The sequence below is a fragment of the Ananas comosus genome, linkage group 6 (assembly GCF_001540865.1).
Source record: "Ananas comosus cultivar F153 linkage group 6, ASM154086v1, whole genome shotgun sequence".
NCBI classification, from domain to species: Eukaryota; Viridiplantae; Streptophyta; class Magnoliopsida; order Poales; family Bromeliaceae; genus Ananas; species Ananas comosus.
This window is the reverse complement of record NC_033626.1, coordinates 14,560,991-14,582,862: the sequence shown is the minus strand read 5'-3', so window position 1 is coordinate 14,582,862 and position 21,872 is coordinate 14,560,991. Positions and strand designations below refer to the sequence as shown.

The following is a 21,872-nucleotide window of genomic DNA, read 5'->3' as shown; positions in this document are numbered from 1 at the left end:
TCCGTACAGACCACAACTTGATCTTAATTAGTGTGTACGGCTCCTCAGATGCTCACTTAATTAATTAGAGCTCCAACTCTCTCTTGGCTCATGATGTTGCTGCCACCGAAGCACCAAATCTATACCTTAACATTATTTTTCCTAATCTTACCACGTGGCAGCCTATCTTTTACCTTCACTTGCCCCTCTTTTAAGCCAAATGGCTAAGCGGTCTCTTCGGCTTTCTTTTCCTGTAACGTCTACCTCTTCGGCTTCCCGTCTTATTAATTTTTTTTCATAACGTATGTCTCTTCGACTACCCATCTCATAATTTCTTCTTTATAACGTCGCTACTTCGACTTCCCTCTCATTAGTTTCTATTTTCTAAGAATCATTACCCGAGAAGCCTGTGGGTACGGCAAATGACGTTCTCAACAACGACCTCGCCTACTACGTCCGCTCCCCTCAAGCCCGCAAGCGCACCGCCCTCGCTCTCATCGTCAACGTTGAGTGAGTCGAACTCTAATCCTAGCCTCGAACCTTTTTCTCTCGATGTCGACCACTTATATTTGTAATGTATAGGACTTGCCGAAAAATGGTTGAAGGCGTTATGATATTTCACGAAAGCATCGGTGTTAGTAGAGAATATCCTAAATGAGGATACAAAGGGGTTCGATTTCTATGTAACAAATTTTTTTCTCCTATAATTTTTTTTATCTTTCGTTATTTTTTATTAAATTATAATTTTATTCTAAAAGTTTTAAAGTATTTTTTATATTATTAAATTTAATCAAATATGATTATATCCGTCGCATCGCACGGGTTCCTACACTAGTTAAGCACGAAACTCGGTTCTCTCCGCAGCATCTGTACCCTCCCAGAGGCTTAATTAATTAGTGCACGGCCACTTCATTAGCTCTCCGGCTTCATTACTTTGGCCACGTATATATAGCGCATGGTTTTGAATTAAAGTCTAATTTTGAATTAAAGTCTAATTACAACTCTAATCTAATTAGATTTTTAAACACAAGTCTAATCTAATTCAATTTGAAATTAGATTTCGACTCATAATTTATATATGCCAAATTATATTCAATCTCAATTAGATTAGTATTTAACTCCAATTTAAATTACTACAAATCTAAACCAAATATAACACAAATCTTATATTTTCTAACAAGAAGATGAATTTCGCTAGCCCAGCCGACACCAAGCAATTTCGCTANATATAGAAGTATGAATAAATTGAATATTTTCAAATGTATAAGAGGTATATAGATAATTATCCCTTATTATTATTCCACGATCCAGAAGGGATGTTTCCTGTAAACCATTTGTGATCAGAAGATTTTAGGGCGTATAGTTTAACTTTGTTTATTGATATTTAACTAAATCTTGGGTGGCGTGAATTTTATTTTCTGTGCTCGCAAGTGTTAATTTGTTTGAGAAAAAACTCAGTTACTATCAATGAATATATGAAGCAGATAGCACACTATTTTTTTTTCAAAAAAAAAAAAATTATTTACTACGTTTCATACTTCAGAATTTTATAATTACATACCCATGAATTATTTTTCTTTTTTTTGTTCTTTCAGCTACCATAAAATATATGTAACACGAACAAGCAAAATTAACTTGTGATCACGTACGTAGGTGAGCTTTTAAGAAGTATGCTCTGAGTCCTCTACGTCCGGATAGTGCCGAGCATCCTCTCACCCTGGCTTGCTTCCTGTTCTCATCTTAAAAGCTCGAGATTTCGATGTATTGGTGCTAGCTTTTACAGTTTTATTTGGCTAGAAAGGAATAAAAGGATGTTTAATGGCGCCTAAGAAGTACTCAAATGATATGTTTCTCCTCGTAATTGCTAGAATATTATGCTGTGGCACAGGATCTACTACAACAAATTTTACATTTAAGGACGCTTTAAATTATAATTCTAGGTATTATATATCGTAATCACCTTTTATGTTTTCTTTTTCAAATGCAAAGTTTTATCATCTATGGACCTACTTTGTAATGGCTTAAGAAGATATATAATAGCTTCAGTAAGTACGTAAGAGGTTTTGAAAGGTTTAATTCTAGGTATTTTGTTTGTTTTGTTTAGTAATTCTGTATGAACCCAACGCTGGTGCTCTGTACTATTCGATGACTTTATTACTCGCATAAACGTAAGAACCAAAACGACTACTGATTTTTTTGTTCTTTTCCTTTTGTTTCAGTTATGAAAAACAGAGAGGAATTTAGATTACTTCGGGAATTTTGATTAAGAGCTTATATAGTTGGTTTTGCTTTGTCAGCGAATAAATAAAACTTTCTGAATCAAACTCCAATGAACCAACAAAATAACAATGTCAGGGGTGCGTTCAGGTTCAAAAAGGAGAACTTTGATCCTCCAACACTGAAGGGAAAAAAACGAGTGACGTTGCCTCCCTAACGCCCGTGCGTACGTCATTCGGACGACTTTAACTACATCGTGGTACTTATTGGTCACACGGGTACGGAACGAAAGCACCTGCACACCCAATTAGAATCTTCTACTCCGCTTCCAAAGATGCATGCACCTTTGCGTGGAGTGGTCATACATATCCAGCAGCAGTGGTCTTACTAAAAACCGCTATTGTAAGATTGTGACTTCAGTAGTTTGGGATAGATCGATGGTTAATCTTAACCATCATAAATGCTACTATACTGGGCCTTTTAGTCTCTTAACTAATAAAAGTATAGGTAAATAAATTGCTGGGAAAGATGCTTTAGGAAAATCTTTCAAATTAAAGAAGGATACGTCAAGTGAAAGTTTCTTGTACCAAAGCAAGCAAACGAGATACAACTGTAAGCTCTTATGGATCTATGGCCAGACAAAATAATCGGATGATCTATCTATTTTATCCAACGAAAGAATATGTAAAATAAGACATTTAGTGCTAGAAAAGTAATACTATATATGCATTTGTACGTAATAAAGTTGGAGTACCGAATAGATACGCTAAATCACAATAACTTTTAGAATTCAGCGAGAGCTAGGTCCCATCGACGCGGGAAATTTTGTGAGGGCCTCGACCCATAGATGCCATGATCGAGAGCACGTGCTCGGTCCTTCGAATTAATAAAAAAACATAAAAAGTTGTTTTGATGTTAGAATAGTTGGTTGATATATATCCAACGATCTTCTAATTAGAGCACCAATCGTCTGCACATGCTTTAAATTCAGCATTTAGAGGACTGATTACAGATTTAAATTTTAGAAAAAGCTAACTAAAAAAAAAATTGAAACGATCATTTAAATCCGCTGCCACGATAATACGCAAACATTGACTCCACTGAAAAATGACATGGTGGGAGCAGCTCCACCTGGCGTTGCCGCTGCTGACCCATTTAATTAATTAAGCATCAGCTCGCATCCAACAGTCGGCGGCCGACTACCCGGGGCGATCGCAGAATCGGATCCACAAGTATGAGTCACGGCATACGTGGCGCCATCGCTACTGCTCGTATCATCATCCAGCATCATCATCGTCGACATCATCCGGGCCCACCTCGAGGTGCATGTGCCTGCGCGTTCTTCTCGACAGCTTTGACCGCTGTTAGTTGGGTTGCATCCAAAATTCGTGGCGCCTTAGCCATCACAACAAGATTCACAACCTGCCCGCGCAGCTTTAGAAAATTTATTATATAATATTTATATTACATTACTAATTGTTTCTAGAGCAAGCGGTAAAAAATTTGATGGTTGACACTTGAAACTCAAGTTCAAATCCTAGTTGATTCACATTTTCAGCTAAATTTATTTTTAAATAAAATAAACGAAACGGATAGCGTGTTATCTATTTCTCAAAGCAAAAAAAACTTGTGCTTAAGACCATTGTGACATTAGTAGGCATGATTGGGCCTCTTTAAANGTCACATTATTTATATTTAATTAATTATTTTTTAAAAGATTATAGATAAAAATATTTATTTGAAAATTGTGATAGAATGTCTGGATAAATTTCAGATTAATTATTTAATTAATTAGAAGCAATACATCAATAGTATAATTGTTATATTTTAAATTTAATAAATTAGTTCGAGGCATCACATTATTAAGTCCCATCACCAACATGAAATAATTTATTTAATTCCTGTCATTATTATCTGAATTTTACATGAGTTGCACGCCTCTAAATAGCAAACTTTTAAAAAGCAAATAGAAAACTAAAAGGATTAATTAATTAGTTAAAAAAAAATTAATAGGTATTTATATGTATATAGATAGATGTACAATCACACGTAAGACACGGACCCCGTCTTCCTCTCCGCGCGTCGCTATGGAACATTTCCTTTGCGACCTTTCAACTGTTTTTAACGTGCGGGTTGTACACTGAGGCTCCGTTTGGATACCTCTAAAAACGTAGCATAGTTAAACTATACTACGCTGGTAGAAAAATAATCCTATGAAGCGTTTGGAAGAAAAAAAAATGACATAATTTTTGGAGTATAGTTATACTATACTCCAAAAAATAGAGTAAACTTACAATCCACTTTAACCAAAGGAAAAAAATTCCACCATTTTGGGCTCCGAAAGATGTATCAATTTTTAAATTTTAAATTTCAACATAAAATTTTAGATTTCAAAATTTAAAATTTTAAAATTCAAGTTTAATTTTGATTTTAAATTTTAAATTTCAAATTTCAAATTTTAAATTTCAAAAACTTCAAATTTTAAATTTTAAATTTCAAATTTCAAAAACTTCAAATTTCAAATTTCAAATTTCAATTTTCAATTTTAAAATTTCAAATTTCAAATTTCAAATTTCATAAATCAAATTTTAAATTTCAAATTTTCAAATTTCAAATTCATACTTTCATCAACTTTCAACTTTCAAATTCAAATTTCAAATTTCAAATTTCAAATTTAACAAGTTCAATCATAATTCAAATTCAAATTTCTAAATTTCAAATTTCAAATTTCAAAATTCAGAATTTCAATTTTCAAATTTCTTTCAAATTCCAACTTAAAATTTCAATTTCAAAAAGTTTAAATTTCCAAATTTAAATTCAAAAAGTTCAATTCAAATTTCAATTTCACATTTTCAATTTTTATTTTTAATTTTTAATTTTCAAATCCTTCAAATTTAATTTTAAACCTAAATTTAAATTTTAAATTTATAAATATGCTAAATTTATATTATTAAATTTGAAATTTAAAATTTAATTATTAGATTTTTTAAATTCAATTTAAAAGTTAAATGGTTTCATTACTTTAGTTTTAAATTTTAAGTTTCAAATTTCAATTTGAAAATTTCAAATTCCAAATTTCAAATTTCAAATTTAAAAACATAAATTATTTATTTTTTTAATTTAAATTTTAAATTTTTAATTTTTATATTTTGAATTTTTATTTTATTTAAATTTTATATTGAATTTTGGATATGTTTAAATTTTAGAATTTAATTGTTATAAATACGTGTCATGGGAGATTATAGTATGATATGTATCCTAAACAGCTAAAATGAAGCGTGGAACTTTTTTCTGTGTTACAGAATTCGTATTTTCATTTATGCAGACAAATAACCATAGGAATAAAAATTCATGAGGAGTTTTTTAACACTGCCCATCAAAACAGCGCCTGAGTGTTTGGTACGTTACCAACAAAAGAGCAGTTACTCCTTTCCTTCGAGCATTCGACCCTTCATTAGTTGGAGAAAAAAAAAACGCTTCTAACGCGGCCGTCGGCCGGCCCAACGATTGAGCACAAGCGGCTATATATACTCCTGCATAACCGGGGCTTCAATTCCACTATCCGGCTCAAAACAAGCAGCGATTGAGCGCTCCGATTAATATCATCTCATAATTAACCGCCTCTTTCCAACAAAGACAAATCTATTCCTTATCCCCTTTTTTCTCGCCCATACGTATACCCTTATCGACCAAATATCGAGCTAAGCCTCTCTCTCTCTCTCTCTCTCTCTTCTATATAGATATCCGTTTACAGTGAGTAGTACACACACGCTCTCTCTCTATATATACATACACACCTCCATCCAGTACGCCAGGGTATAGAAAGTACCGGAAACTTTAGAGTGGAGTGTATACATATATAGCCCACAAGTTCATCAGCAGCAAAGTCAGATGATGGTGGCGGACAAATCCTCCGGCTTCGGTAGATTCCTCTGCATGCTCTCCCCCAAGAAAGCGGCGCAGAAATCGGACAGCCCCACCCACTCCAATACCTCGACGCCCCGTGGCAGCAACAACAAATCCGGCGAGCTCGAGCGCGTCTTCCATTACTTGGACGAGAACGGCGACGGCAAGATCTCCCCCTCGGAGCTGCGCAACGGCATGCGCGCCGCGGGCGAGGACATGTCCGCTGAGGAGGCGGCAGCTGCGGTGGAGCTGTCCGATTCGGACGGAGATGGGCAGCTGAGCATGGACGACTTCCTGAAGCTGGTGGAGGCGGAGGCCGGCGAGGAGGAGAAGGCCCGGAGCCTGCGGGACGCATTCGCGGCATACGAGATGGACGGCCAGGGATGCATCACGCCTAAGAGCCTCTGTCGCACGCTCAACCAGCTAGGGCAGAGCGACTGGACGGTTCAGGATTGTGCCAAGATGATCCAGCGCTACGATCTCAACGGTGACGGCGTCCTCAGCTTCGACGAGTTCCAGACCATGATGCGCTTCTGATTGTTGAGCTAGCCGGCCCCTCACGCGCGCGCGCGCACACACACTCGCCTGTACAAATGCGCGCTTATATATATTTCCCGCGGGCAAGGGATGCACGTACGGGAGCTCGATCGCTCGCCCGCTATAAATTAATTTGTTTCTTACATCAGAAAAGAGAGAAACCTGTTCTTTAATTTATCGCTCGTTTATCCGATTGAAAGTAAGCAACTCAATGCTGTTAATTTACAGTTCATAACACGCCGGTTTGTCCCCGGCCCATTTTGTATTGCTTTGGTTATGTTTAGTTCGATGGAGTGAGTTACTTGTTGAGATGCTAATTAAAGAGTCCGTGTACAGGGAAGTCGTAATTGTGATATAATTTCCACTTGTGTTCCCATTTCTCATGTAGCCTGTTGTATATATATATACCATACTATGTTCTTTATTTTTGGGTTCACCCCAAGATGTATTAGTCAAAAATAATAAGCTTATGAGAGGTATAAATGAAGTTTCCCGAAAATTGTTCGCTGATGCCTATGTATTTCAATAGCTCTTTTTAATAACTGTCCTTCCATCTTTACAGACTTATCGAGCGAGTGCAGCAAGTTCAGAATTTTGCTCCTTCCATCTTTTCAAAAGAAAAAGAAAGCTCTTTTTAAATAAGAAGGAAAACACTACATGTATACTCTATTAATTTTATACTCTCCCAATTTTAAAGTTTTAATTTTTAATAAATTTTTAGTATTTATAAAAAATTATAAAATAAGTGAATAAATTTTGACCATTTACCGGTCAAAACGTAAAATCAACACTTACATTATAGGTGCGCAGATAGCCAAACAAACACCCCTTTTCAAAGAGGAAAGGGAGGAAATTTGCAGATACTAACAAAATTGACGAACCGCCTTGGGTTTCTGATTGGCCTTCCTATTTGTGATACAGACCTTGGCATACTCGTCAACTCCCGATGCTCACTAATTGTAGCAGTGAAATTTGGGCAACCGTAGTGGCCTCATATTCGATCAACAACCGTCATTTTCGACATTTCAGATACGCACGTTGCCCATTTTAAAGCCTGGCAAACTAACGGCCCAGTACACCAACTATCTATGATCGAAGAACAATATGCTGTGCTACACTGACCGTTTCTAGAGCAAGGGACAAAAAATTTGGTGGTTGGTACTCGAGACCCATATTCAAATCTTAGTTCAAATCTTAGTTGATTCATATTTTCAACTAAGTCTATTTCTAAATAAAATAAATGAAACGGATAGCGTGCTATTTATTTCTCAAAAAATATGCTATGCTACAAACCACTGCCGCGATTCAAAATTGCCATTAGAGTCCTTGAGCGAGAGCCAGCGCCTACAAATTTGCGGGAACTCAAAAAAAAAAAAAAAAAAAAAAAAATTTAGGGACTTGCACTGGTAATCATATTCTCGTAAAGATATTTACTGCTGTTGATCATAAATTTAGAAATTTGCCAGGCACTAACTAAGACGCCACCAATTCTAGCTAAGCATGTATTAATCTCTAAATCACAATCAAAGCGTCGCTGCGTGGGAGCTCGATCCGTAGCACAGAACAGTGCGAAAAGCAGTGATATGCTAGCTGATCCTCTTGAGGAAAATATCTAACAAATCCGCTCTCGGTGTTTCGACTGCTTTTTGACCAAAAAGGATGTTAAACATTAACGCTGCACAGGAGGAGCAAGGTCGAGAGGGAGAACCTGTTAGAAGAACTCGGCATATATTGGGAAAGCTAGCTGCTATGGAGGAGAAGGATGGAACTCGAGGAGGAAACTTTGGAAAACCTCGAGCTCCAACGAGTTTTCTGCGCTCCTCCTTCCGAACTCCGCTCTAAAGTTACAGTAAGTACTTGGAAGGAGCTCTTAGATGTTATGCCATAATCCTCATATTACAAAACACTAATAAGACGAATGTGCGCGCCTTCTTAATTAATCAAATCTCCTAAAATCCAAACAGTACAGGAAGATTAATCAGGCGTCAGAGCATCAAAGACCCCTGCACCACAGCTTGCTCACAGTGGGTACGCATATACAGAGGGGATCAGTTCACCCTTTGTTTACTCTTCAGGAAAAGAAGGGAAAAAAAAAAACAAAAAACAAAAAAAACAAAAAAAAAAAAAAAAAAACTCGAAGGCAGAGAAGAAACATGGAAAATTAATGTCGGGAAGAAGTAAAATAAAAGGCCGCCATCGTTGGCGAGCTCTACAAGGGGGAATCACTGTGACATACTTTGATGTTTAGAAACCATGCATGATCCCATAGAAATCCTCCTGATAGAGAAGGAACAGAGATGGGAAAAAGAAGGGTAGCAAAACTCTGAAGAGGATCACAGCGACTCATCCTTCCTTAAATCCTTTTTTTTTTTTTTTTGGTTCTCATTTCTTTCTTTCTTTCTTTGCTAAACATTACTGTGCTGACGCATCTAGCTAAATCACCATCAGAGATTCGGGAAAGCAATAAGATGAGAATAATATGATAATCCTGCGAACTGAACCACGGCTCGACGTTTCAGATACAAATAAAGATTGATACAGCTGATATCTTTAGATTTAGATGGGAGTGGAGAGGAGGGGGGTGAGAAAGAGAAGAAAGAAAAAGCAGTCGTGTTCGGCGACGGAGGGGAACAAGTGGCGCTAATATATATGGATCGTGGCCGTAGGTGTTGTGGCTAGGCGGTGATCAGTAGCTTGGCAGAGGACTTGAAGCGAAAAGGGTGGCAAGCGACGAGATAGAAGGCGACCTTCTTCTTGAGCCGCCTCAGCAGCAGAAGCTTCCCCTCCCCCCACCGGAACACCGCCACGAGCCGGGTCTTCGCCAGCAGGGGCGCCTTTGATTTCGACGACGAGCTCACCGCCGCCTCCTCCCCCTCCTCCTCCTCCTCCTCCTCCTCCTCATCTTCCCACTGGAGAGGGTAGCTCCTCAGGAACGCCCTCCTGTTGTTGTAGTCCTCGTAGCGGAAGCTCCGAGTCTTCAGCCCTTCCCCCTCCATCTCCATCTCCATCTCCATCTCCATCTCCGTCGATCTCTCCTCTTCCGGAATAGGAGATCAAATAAAAATAATAATAATTAAAAACAAAAAAAAGCTAAAAAGAAGAAGGAAGAAGAGGAGGACTAAAAGGGTTGGTCATGGGATCTTGCTACAGATATGTATTAGCCTGTTCTGGTCCCTGCCTTTATATATGGGGAAGTGTTAACACGTCACCCTACTAAGAAACTAACAGAGAGTTGAAATTGCTTTCCCGGCACTCTGATACACAATTTGGAAGTTTATGTTATTAATTATTAATCAAAGCAAGCACATATATAAAACCAACATGAAAAAGAAAGGAAGTTTGCGGATTGTTGTTTATTTCGAATCTTTTTTACTCACCGTGGAAGAGATGGACGGTTCGGGTGGGGACCACATTGGGTGGTGCGCATGGATATAATCCAACCGTTCATCAGCAGCGGTGCGGTGATCAGCGACAGCATGATCCCTCGTGTACGCAAGGCGGACTTCTGTGCATAGAATATAGCAAGGAAAATTGAGTCGCCGCTAGCGCTAGGGTACTTGGGTACAAAGTTTTGATTGGCGGGGTCATGATGTTCGAATTAAATCACAATATTTGTCCGCAAAGGGTCATGTCTCGTATTCCTCCTTTTGCACACGAGAGAACTCCAAACGAGCTGCAACGTTATGCAAGAGAGCTACTCCCCGACAAACAGGCTAATTTAAACTACATTGTTCCTTGTGTGTGCTTGAAATCGGAAGCTACCTCGATCGACGGTACCCAAAATACATCACATAAGATTTTCAATGTCGTTTTACTCGTTGGTTACGCCGGATGCGCCCCCCTCCCTTCTCGGGAAGCCTAAACAATGGTAAGCTTCACCTCAAAATACTAAATAATATGGTATTCATCCAATAAAGAAGATTCCAGTGACACCCTGCGAGCGAGCGTTGAAAGACAGTTTCTCAGACCCAAAATAATAGTGAAAATCTGCAACCCAAACTTTGATCCTTGGGGACAAGGATCTGCCGAAGGGGGGGGCTCTGATACACCTGTAAAATGAGAATAAAACCCAACATTACGGAGTGAGAAGGCAACGTTGCTCATGAAGCTCAATGATCCGATTTTCATTCCATTTCCCTGTTATTCATTGTTACAGAGGGAGTTAGGCCAGGGCCAAGTGACGAACAAGGATCGTCCGATTTCTCTAATATAAGACGATCCCAGCCGTCCGCAGCCTAACCACCCTGGCAACCTGTCTTTACTGTTTGGATTTCATTGTAATTACAATAATGCCACTCACCCAGAATATAAAAGGGAATGAGTTGTAACTGAAACAGTTATCGTTTTAGAGAATCAATTCTACTTCTTCTTCTCCTCAGTCTTCTTCTTCTTCTCCCTCTTCTTGTTTTCTTCTTCCCGCCATGATTGGAGCTCCAGGACACTCACTTTAGGTCCTCTGCTTCAATTGGAGGTATCATCTGGAGCGGTTCAAATCTGATAAAAAATTAAATTCAGTTTCTATATTAAAGTGTAATTAATCCTTACCCGACTAAAGTTTTTATATGGAATGCCTGCTGTCTAGAATCTCCCACGAGTAATCACAAAATGCTTGCTTTACCGCACTAGACGAGGGGGCCTCCGGTGCAAACATATATATAGGAGCAATCCGGAACTCAACCTCATGATAATTTTGTCCAGTGGCAAATAATGCCACTAATAATGGGTCAGGTGTGGACCGTGTATAAATAAAAATCACAACTTCCAACCGCCCGAGCGTCGCTTGATTTGTTGGGATCCTAGCAATTTGAACCGGTTTCTTTGAACTTGGGTCCAAACCCAAGTGGAAACCAAGAAAAGCTTCCTAGTCGACCCAAGTGGAAGTCCCGAGCGGAGGCGCACTAGGGCAGATTCCTCCCGACCAAAGCAAACAATAACGGAAGAGAAGCAAANAAAAAAAAAAAAAAAAAAGATGGTGTAGTCCGGTCAACCCAAGACACAAAAGCGGAGGAGGCAATTAAGTAAAAGCATCCATGCATGCATGCCTGACCCAGAAGGGACAACTGCTGATCATCCAACATCTCTCTCTCTCTCTCTCTCTCTCTCTCTCTCTCTCTCTCTCTCAAGATTCAAGAGTGCTGCGGGCGGGTGTGTGGTCCTCACTCCCCACTCCTCCGTTGCTTTATTGCAGCCAGCAATGATCCGCTCTTCTCTAAGTCTTACTCTTCTGTGCAACAGCAATGGCAAAAGCAACCAATGGAATTGTTATTGATACACAACTTTCTTTTTTCCTTCCCCTTTTCTTCTTTTTTTTTGATTCTCCATGGGCTATGACTAATTCCCTATGCATTCTTTATAGTTTGCTCCGGTAATGGAGTTGATTCCCACGGAAATGACGAGAATCACATACCTTTCCACGCCAGTCCACTTGGCTCTCTCTTTCCCTTTTGACATGTGCCACGGAGTCGTTCGATAACCTAGAAGGGGAAGAGAGAGAGTCATACATGGCCTCCGATTGGTGCACAACCTCATCCCCACACAACGGATCCTTCCAACTTCCGAGTTCCTACCAACCACACCCTCCCCGATCGATCCCTGTAATAAAATTTATCACACGACTGACACCAGAGTCCACAACGTAAATGAATGGCAACGGAAAGCTGCAGTAAATAATGTAGGCATCGCATTTACTATGTAAGAACAGGGCAGGGAGAATCGGATCGGAAATCGGAAAAAATTTTGAATCATAGAAACATTCCCCCCACCCCACCACTAGCTGCTGCACACCACATCCTGATTCCTGATGAGAACGATTGAAAAATTATGACAGCATTCCAAGTCTGGACAGAAGCGCAAAGTGTAATAAACTTAATTACATACTTAAGTACCCACTCAAAACTCTGAAACTAGCTTAGGCTGTAATGCCCAAAATGTTTACCAGTTCATGCAAGAAAAGTTCTTCATAAGCATATCATCTTGAAGGTCGCCAACAGGTGGTAAAATATTTTTTACTTACACAGAAATCCTCTACTCCCCATGCCACTACTGTAAAACCTATAGACAGATTTTCTACTAAATGGAAAATACGGCCCAAAAATGGCTTGAAAGAGCGACCACAAGCATCGACTCAAACAGTTACCAGTTACCAGTTACCACCACCATCGATCTCTATTGTATGCAAGGTAGTTTAACATGTCGCAACATCCACATAATGTACAGCTAATGTAAGGTTAGCCTATATTCATATGAAACACAGATGACAACAACAACAAAGAATGGCCACTTCATCAAAGAGTGGCCACTCTAAAAAGCCACTACGAAATAGCAAAGAGAAAGGAAAGGGAGCACTCAACCTACCATATGAACTGTAATTAGCCACCATACGGGAGAACACAATCAGCTGCTAATAAGGAGCGAAGAGCATTTGCTGGAATTGTATAATCTAGATGATTAAGTGATTAGCTGTCTACGAGCTTCTGCAAAACCTTCCAATATCTCAAACATGACGGGTTCAGATGTATCGCACGAAGAAGCCACCTCTCCGGGCTTTGTGATGACTCCACACCAGAGTGTTGGCCAGAAACTGCACTTGACTGCATCGCAAGCAAGTGCATTTGAAAGTACAACTCAGCAGGCCTCATAGCTGTCAAAAAAAAAAAAAAGAAGAAAAAATAATGAAAAGCAATTTACCCACAGGGAGATGTTGTTTAAACCCATCTTGTTATAATGAGATCAAACCTGGCGGCCAAGAGGACCATTCTAAACGGAGATTTCTCTCCCATTTAGCTTTGGAACCTAGGCTGGCCTCTACTTGAGCCAGCAATAAGGAGACAATAGGTAAAGGAGTTGGTGAGGCCTTCTGTGCCTTTGTGAGGCTAGATAAAGCACGAGATAGAAACTGAGGAACACATTCCCGCCTAGCAAGTTCCATACAGATTACACCTGCAAATCGGCAAGCAAATCGGAATGTCGATGAAGTAAAACCCTAATCTAGAAAAGGAAAATTATGGAGTTGAACAAATTGTCTAAAAGAATAACTGAAAATTCAACCAGTTTCCCTGCTAACACAGAATAAAGGAACAAAAGAGTAAATAAAAGAGGGACAACAAACTGCCAATCATTATTTGGTAGTAGCCAATAACTGAGTGATGCACCCCCCAACCCCATAGATCAATAGAAGCACAAGAGTTAATCACTCTATCAGCACAGACAATCAAAATCAAGAATAAAAACAACAATGCTGATTCCATACCATGACAAAGCAAGAGGCAGCTGTCAGCATCCACTTCAGCACAAGCCTGTGCAAGAGCTTGCTCCGCACTTACGTAGTCTTCAGCCCATACAAAGCATTGAGCACAAGCTAAATATAATAGTCCTACCCAATAATTCGAGGAATTACCTTTCCTTTCGATGCACTTTTGGAGGTTTACCACTATTGCATCAGATGAGTCCTCCAACTGACAACTAGGTTCAAGGTATTTAAGCATTACCCAACCAATTTCATTGGTTGTACTGATCCGCAAGCAGTTCGCATATTCATCCCTAAGGTTTGAAATATTCCCTTGAAGTGCATAGGCACGACACAGTTGTAGGTGTGCAAAGAAGGGTTCAGTGTTCAAAGGATTAACACCTAATGCCTCCTTAGCACAACTGATACACTCAAGAAAGTCCCGAGATTGCAAACTGATCTCTGAAGCAGAGAGTAGAAGAATGAACTTTTCATACTGACATTGTTTATTCTTTTCCAAGTAACTTTCATTAGAAAGAGCATCCTTTAACAACCGTTTTAAAATAATACACAGACGTTCAGGAAACTTTTCTTCACGAGCTTTCTGCAGAAGGTTGAGTATAAGCAGATATCGTGCAGTTCTGTTCCATGGTTCTCGATGCAGCCATCTTTGCACAGGTGACAGAGAAAAGAAATATTCAGTCTTACATAATAATCTTGGTGAGAAAATATACTAATATGTGAGGAGCTAATAAAAAGAAAGGTACCTTTGAAGATGATATACTCTCGACTTTTGATGCATATGCTGAACAGGACAGGTTGAGAAAGAAAACTTCGGAATAGTAGAACGGCAAGCGTAGCAAGAAACTACTGCAGCACCATGAATTACGTCCGGTGATTTAAAACCCGGCTTGGCTGTCTGACCATCAGATAAAGGAGCGCACTCAACTGCTTTATGAGGAGCCATCCTGTCTCCTCTGGATAGTAAAAGTGAACCCAGTTGGCTTCTGTCACAAGCAAGGCCAAAAAGAAAAGATAGATGAGAAAAGCTAGAAAAATGGAAATTGTGGAATAATATTATTTAAAGATCTCATATTACTAGTTTTGTGTCTATGCTTGTTAGTAACACCCGAATTATGAACTCCGCTAATGTATGTGTAAGAGGAACCTACATACAAGAATCTCAGAAAAGGTAAACTGGAGCGTGGCTAAACAAGTTACACTAATAAGCAAACATTATCAGCACCTTAATAAAGAGCTGTCAGGATACATGTGAAGAACTTTTCTCAAGTAATTCACCCCATGATCAATTCTCAAATCTTGGTTTAACTCACTGCTAATCTGCAATTACGAAAGGCAAAAATCAATAAAGTAGAAAACCAAGCCCATTCAAAAGAAATAGAAGATCAGAGGCACGTATAGCTACCATCTTGCTGAGAGCAATGATTGAGTGAATTTCATTGACCACACCATAGGATACCACTGTCTGAAACATACTTGGTAGAGACAACTGCAGCTGCATGCTTGGCCCTAAAGCACTTAATGCAGAGATAATTAGTCTCATTCTATCACTTTCCAGAAACTGACCGGGGAGTTTCTGTATCACTGCAATAGCAGATTCCTTTCCTGAAATGCTGTAGATTAACGAGCTTATTAGTCCTATAGCAGCAGCTACACCTGTCTGGTTCATGGTTAAGACATTTTTGGCCAAACTTCTAGCAATGGTGAGAGCTGAATCATATTGTCCAAGTTTCCACATTATAACAGCATATATTTGCAATCCTTTGATATCAAGAAAACCTTGAAAAAATAACAAAACAGTTTAGCTCAATAAGCTACAGAAACCTAGAAATTTACAAATAACAGTTCATGCTGATATAACCCACTTTTCAATATTATTAAACGTAAAAACAAAGATTTTTTTTAAAGAAAGGAATTGACTTTACTATTTATTGAGCAAGTAAAAAACAAAGAAGAAAGGAAACAAATTTCTAAATGGATACATTCTCTATTATTAGTCAACTTCAAATGGCTAGTAAAGGCTTAGTTATTGTAGCAGGTTATTCTTCGATATACGAACTAGTCATTAAATTTTCTGGATAATACCAAGATAATACACCAATACCTTTTCTCTTCAGATCTTCACATTCCTGTGCAGCATCAAAAGCAAGTCCTGCCTGCATTGAATCAAGACAGAAAAATACATATACGATGAAGATTCTGTCCATCTAAATGCACACATGTTCAAATACAAATGCGTGTGCATTAGGTAATAACAGGACATGCAATTATCCTATTGAACCTATATATATCATCAAAAATGAGAAATCACAGATGAAATTTCTGCATAAACTCGACATACAAGCACGTGCACGCATGCACAACTGCACATTTGAAGTGTGTACAAATTACCTATGCCTTAAGATATATCATATTTGCATATCTTCCCCTTTATAAATATGACATGAATAAGAGTTCATTTCACAGGGAGTTTGAGAAAAACGGGTTAGTTTAGTTATGTCTTGAAAAGACATGCCTCAGAAAATTGACACATTTTTTCCACCAATATTTAAAACTGGTAGTCAAAGGTTGACCAAAGCTTCATAAGTTACCATTATGTTTCAAAGATTCTAAGACAAAAGTTGAACGGTAGGGCGCACACACAGATATGGACCATGTTTAAAGGTATAGGTGCAACAAATTGTATTCATGAGTATGCAGGCTAAAATCTATAATTGAATTAGTAATAGCTACTCCGTACTTTACCTTACAGAGTGATCGGACAAGATTAAATGATACATCTGCAAGATGAGAGTTGATATCTGCCTTCGAATTGGGCATGATGGCAAGAGCACATTTGGCATGCCTGTATGCAGTCACCGCAGACTGATAATCTGATTGCGCTTCACATACTAAGCCATTTAAATTATGTGATTCAGGATAATGAGGCGCCCGCTGAACAGCCTGCCTTATGGCTCCAAATACCTAGAGGAAAAGATGCATTCTCGTTAAACAGGTTGTTTTCAGGAAAACGAAAGCACAAAGAAAGGTTTCCAGCACAAAGTCAGTATAATCTAATTACTACAATGTCATGAGTGATTCAAATAAATTGCCAGTCCATCGTATGGCCTCGGTGAACGAAAACAAATCTTATACACCACCAAATTAAAGGCCAGAACTGACTAGCATCTTCTTTTCCATATGAATTTTTTGGACCGATAATAAATTTTCAAGTCGCTTCACAAGACTGACTAATTCATCAGTAATATAAAAAATACTAGGCAAACTCAAAGGAAAGAGAACGCCTTTTACCTGAGGGGACAGAAGATGACCAGAAAGAATCGCAATTGTTCCAAGGCCAACTTGAAACTCTGCAAGCTAAAGAAAACAAATTATAAGCATGACTGCTACAACTTTTCCATGACAAACAAGAAACTCTGTAAGCTAAAAGCAAAATTGCTAGCACACAGCAATGATGAAGCTATACCAATAACTTAAAAATGTGAAGAGGTTTTCCAAGACAAGGTGAAGAAAATGTCTCACACAATACTACTGAAACAAGAAGAACCAAGTTACTGCAATAATTATAGTTGAGGATCATAAAAAAGTGCTCATGCAAACATATAAGCTGTAACAAACACCCTGAAAGAGCAGCAAGACAACATGCCGAGTAATCAGATCATACTAATGAAAGTGCAGCTAAGTGGTGAATTCGTGTTCAGTAAGAAGCTCAATTACTGACTGTCTGAAGTAACTGGGCAATCAGAATTAGCTCCATCAAACATACTTCAAAAACACAAAAAAATTTATATAAAATTTACATTGTACCTAGCAATAGTACTAAAATGAGTTGAAAAAAAACTAGGGCAATATCAATCAAAAAGAAGAACAGGCCCATTTGTCTAGAACAAATAATATGATGAAACTATAATGTGCAGAGACACCAAGGAAAGCTGCAGAAGAAAACCAATATAAAGCATAGAAAAGACATAAAACAAGAAATAATAGTACTTACAGGCAGAATCTGCACAGCCCTTAGGCAGCTTTCAAAAGACTCATTTGCCAAGCTAGTCCTTTAACAAACATATGGATTAAGTTAACTAGATATGACATCCACTTCTCTCTGAAAATCAAATATATGTGGATTGGAATGATGAAATAAAAAATTACCTGTCCTGATAGCCAACAGACATGCCAGCCCATGGCAAGGCTAAAGAAGGATCAATGCTTCTAGCACGATCAAATGCTTGCCTTGCCAATAGCTTCTCACCTAAACTTTCGTAGAACTGCAACATAATAGGATCAGATTCATGGGTTGCAAGAATTGAAGAATTTATCAATCAAATACCTTTCCAAGATATGCCCATGCTTCTGAAAGAGATATGTCCAACTGCAGGCCTCTAATAAAAGAATGCTGCTTTAGAGCATGATTACTAGACAAACAGCCCAATATGACCCAGAACTCTTTATTAATCGGCTCCAGCAGCAAGGCACCCAAACACATTTTCTCAGGAAGCTGCCTAATGTGTATTAAACAATCTACTAAGCCAGCTTCCAATAAGCAAGAGGAGAGTATTTGAATTTCGTACAATAAAAAATCCTTACCAAACAGCAGGGTCGGGTTCCTTTTTCTCTTCCATAGAATAGATAAGATCCACTGACATTGCAATATCAGCGTATAAATTAGCCTGCCAGGGAGCTAGGTGTAAAGCCCGTTGATATGAGCACTTTGCACTATTTGCCGCTAGAAGGCATGTATTTTTCCACTGATCAATAGAAACTTTAAAGATCTTCTCATCGACTTCTGGGCTGTCCTCTTTGTCTTCCCATGGAAAGCATTTCGCATAGGCAATCTGATAAAAGAGATGGATGGAATGAAAAAGGAAAAATTAGAAACAAATGGACTGACTGGGCTTTCATCCTGAACTAATGACCAAGAAAATTAAGAAATACAAAATTCGGGTAAGAAATCGACTAGCATAGTGATATGGGCATTTGCAAGATCATATGAACTGAAAGAAAATTCACATGAACAAACTTTTTGTGACAAACAACATTCTCAAACATATACCTGTATATCTCCCTGCAACTTCCAAGCAGAATATTGATTTCCCGACAAAGACGTACAAGCTTTTGCTGCTTCCGCAGCTTCCTACAATTCAGAAAAGTAAATATCCTAACATAACATGATTTGAGATGAATATTTTATCGATACTAACCTTCAATAGAGTAGCTCCCCAACCAAAGGCTCCAGAACTAATACACTGCCTTGACCAACCAAGTAACCCAGAAGCAAGCCCAAATTGTGCAGCTAAATTGTTAGGTACTGTTTCCAGGGCAGATGAGAACTGCTCAACCCCCTATAACATTTGATAGAATAAAAAAAAGAGAGAGAAAGAGAGAAAACAAAAAGATATTCAGTAGGACACTCAGAACTCACAGTTTTCATGAAAGAACTCCTAACGGAGCATGTTAAACAGAATTTTGCATGAAGTTATAGTTTATGTAACATTGTTCAGGAAAACATTCTGTGAAAACATAGTAACTAAATTCGCCTTTAGTCTTTTAACAGAATATGTTCATGCTCCTGCCAAAAGCAAAAACTTAAACCTGATAGTACAAACCAATTTCTCAGCTCAACTTCTATCAACTAACTAAGATATACAAGTGACAGTCTTACTTTTCTAAAAGAGCCAAGCATTAGCTGGATGTTCCCGCTCTCTACTAGTGCAAAAATTCTCGATCCCTCCAGCTCAATGGCTCGCCCATATGACTATTAGGAAAAAAAACAAAAAAAAAAAAACAAAAGTCAATATTTACAGCAAACGTTGAAAAGTTAAGATCTAAATATTTGGAATGACAACTTTTACGAATGCATGTATAATCTTTCAATTTTTCACAATATGCCTACTAAATTGAAGATTCCAAGCATAAAAATATTACTAAGAAAGAGCTATCAATATAAGCATGAAAGAAAGTGTGAACTATAACAATGTCTGCTGGAAAGCTAAATAGCAGTCAAAAGATTATGTTTGCCTTTCCATAATACAGTGCGCCATTAATGTTGAGCGACAAACTTTGCGATAAAGCATCATTGCTAAAGAAAAGATTAATATTAAGCCGGCAAGTTAAAAGCGAGTTTGCACTACAAATGTTCCCCCAAATGTAATAGTCTACTTTAGCAACACCAACCCATGAAGGAATAACTATATAAGTACAGACATTTGCAAGCAGTACAAATGTTTACTTAATAGGAAAGGCGTATTTAGATAAATTGATAAAAGGACAGAATGACATCTCACACCATGTATTCGCTGCCAGCAAGGTTTCTTCCCACGTAAGTGTTCAATGGATCTAAGAACTACAATTAATGGTTACCAATAATGCCTAGAAAAAGAACCGACTGTGGTGAAAAGTATACCTTTATGGCTGCAGTAAACATACCCAATCGGTGGTACGCAAGACCAAGCGCCTGAGATGACAACATCAACACTTAGGAATATTTAGCAACCAAATGAACAAACCGATCGTTCCTGTACAAATTTAGACGCACTTCCCACAAATCAGCGCAAGCTGGATAACCTCGTATTGCATGCTGAAGACTTTGTACTGCCTCTGACAATCTACTTTGATGGACCTGAAATCCCAAAGCATGATCATACAACCTGATCCCAGTAGAATTAGACTAATCTACAAGCCAAGCAAAATTCAGCAAATTCGATATACATTAAACTAAATGAAGATCTTGGCATGCACCTTTGAGGTCAGAATTATGTTTACGAAGTTTTTGTCGGGCGTTTGTATCTTAGCATTCTTGTTCATTCGCACAAACATTGTAAAGAGTTTTCCAAGTTCCTAATGAATGACATATTAGTCTACCTGAAAGTATCCTAACCTCCGAAATGCCCAAAAAGCTTTCGGAGACTTGTCGGAGGCCTCCTTGCACACAGCAATCACCAAGTTCTCCTTTCCCTCTCCATCCAGCAAATCGCATAGTCCCTCCTACAGATAACATTGCAAGAACTTCGATGCAGTAAAACGATGCAGTAAAAACCCTAAGCAGACACAGATTCTTCATATATTTCTGGAAAGGAAAATAAAAAATGAAAATAAAAATCCTGATTCTTCACTGACTCCTGCTTCAGAATCCTCGGGATTGAGGGTGACAGCCCTCTGGTAGCACTTGGAAGCCCTCTGGGCGTCCGCAGCCACCCGGCCGTAGAAATGCCCGAGGAAGCGGAACGCGGCGCCTTCATTCGGGTTCAGCTTTGCGGAGGTCAAGAAATGCTCAGCTGCTCGCTCCTTGAACCGCTTGGATTCTTCTCTTTCTTCCGATTCTTCTCCCTTCTTCCACAAGAAGAGGGCCTGGATGTTCGCCCACAAGAAACCGATGAGGCAAGGGTGGGGGAAGTTCACCAAACAAGTCTAGGAAAAGACAAGAGCGGAGAGGAAGGGATCTTACGAGGTTGTAATGGTTGTTTGGGTTGTTGGGATCGGACTCTAGGGTTTGCTGCAACTTCTCGAAGAGATCATCGTCCACCTGCGAGAGAGAGAGAGAGAGAGAGAGAGAGAGAGAGATGAGAGATGAGGAGGTAAAAGGGTTTAAAAGGGACGCAGGGTTAGTAAAAGGGAAGAATTATAGAAGGGGTTTTTGGGGCGGGCGAGGAGTGAAGAAGACCGTTTCTGGCATCGTGACGAGGCTGCTTCCGGGGGACGTAGGAGGTGCGAGAGATCCGGGATGCGGTGAGTGGGAGAGGGGAAGGTGAGGTGGGGTTTGAAAAGGAGGGAGTTGGGTACGGATGGAGAGGGAGGGTTGAGGAAACAGTAATGAATGAATACTGAATTACTGAATACACATGCACTACAGGAGGTGGGACGAAGGGATGGAATTGAAGAGTGAAATGGGCTTCCAGGCCGGATGGCCCAGATGCGGATTTTCTCCATCTTGCTTCCTTTGGGTTATCAATGGGCTTGGGGCCGAATAGTACGGCAAGAACGAGCGAATGGG

At 38.9% G+C, this 21,872-nt stretch overlaps 3 protein-coding genes across 9 annotated transcripts; 1 reads left to right on the top strand and 2 right to left on the bottom strand.

Moving 5' to 3' along the window:
* Positions 5,737–7,138, top strand: LOC109711233 (putative calcium-binding protein CML19). Its single transcript, XM_020234179.1, has one exon. It carries the CDS (start codon positions 6,088–6,090, stop codon positions 6,637–6,639), a length of 552 nt encoding a protein of 183 aa, XP_020089768.1. The 5' UTR covers positions 5,737–6,087; the 3' UTR covers positions 6,640–7,138.
* On the bottom strand, positions 8,992–9,919 carry LOC109711234. Its single transcript, XM_020234180.1, has one exon. It carries the CDS (start codon positions 9,657–9,659, stop codon positions 9,315–9,317), a length of 345 nt encoding a protein of 114 aa, XP_020089769.1. The 5' UTR covers positions 9,660–9,919; the 3' UTR covers positions 8,992–9,314.
* Positions 10,765–21,709, bottom strand: LOC109711231 (tetratricopeptide repeat protein SKI3). Of its 7 annotated transcripts, none has more exons than XR_002216545.1 (24): positions 21,543–21,709; positions 21,327–21,404; positions 20,999–21,229; positions 20,744–20,866; positions 20,418–20,501; positions 20,286–20,336; positions 19,545–19,637; positions 19,084–19,224; positions 18,936–19,016; positions 18,470–18,717; positions 18,213–18,384; positions 18,035–18,150; positions 17,880–17,937; positions 17,177–17,242; positions 16,631–16,849; positions 15,990–16,041; positions 15,291–15,664; positions 15,111–15,205; positions 14,632–14,871; positions 13,889–14,532; positions 13,375–13,578; positions 12,994–13,279; positions 12,047–12,231; positions 10,765–11,133 (listed from the first exon to the last, which is right to left on the bottom strand). XR_002216545.1 is itself a non-coding variant. In XM_020234174.1 (22 exons), the coding sequence occupies exons 1-22, from the start codon at positions 21,552–21,554 to the stop codon at positions 13,095–13,097; spliced, it is 3,567 nt and encodes a 1,188-aa protein (XP_020089763.1). In that variant the 5' UTR covers positions 21,555–21,709; the 3' UTR covers positions 12,582–13,094. The 7 variants fall into 7 exon arrangements, 4 of the variants coding, with proteins under 4 accessions (XP_020089763.1, XP_020089765.1, XP_020089764.1 ...); XR_002216546.1 differs by lacking the exon at positions 10,765–11,133 and adding an exon at positions 12,328–12,436 and having other exon boundaries at positions 11,632–12,231; XR_002216544.1 differs by lacking the exon at positions 10,765–11,133 and having other exon boundaries at positions 11,632–12,231.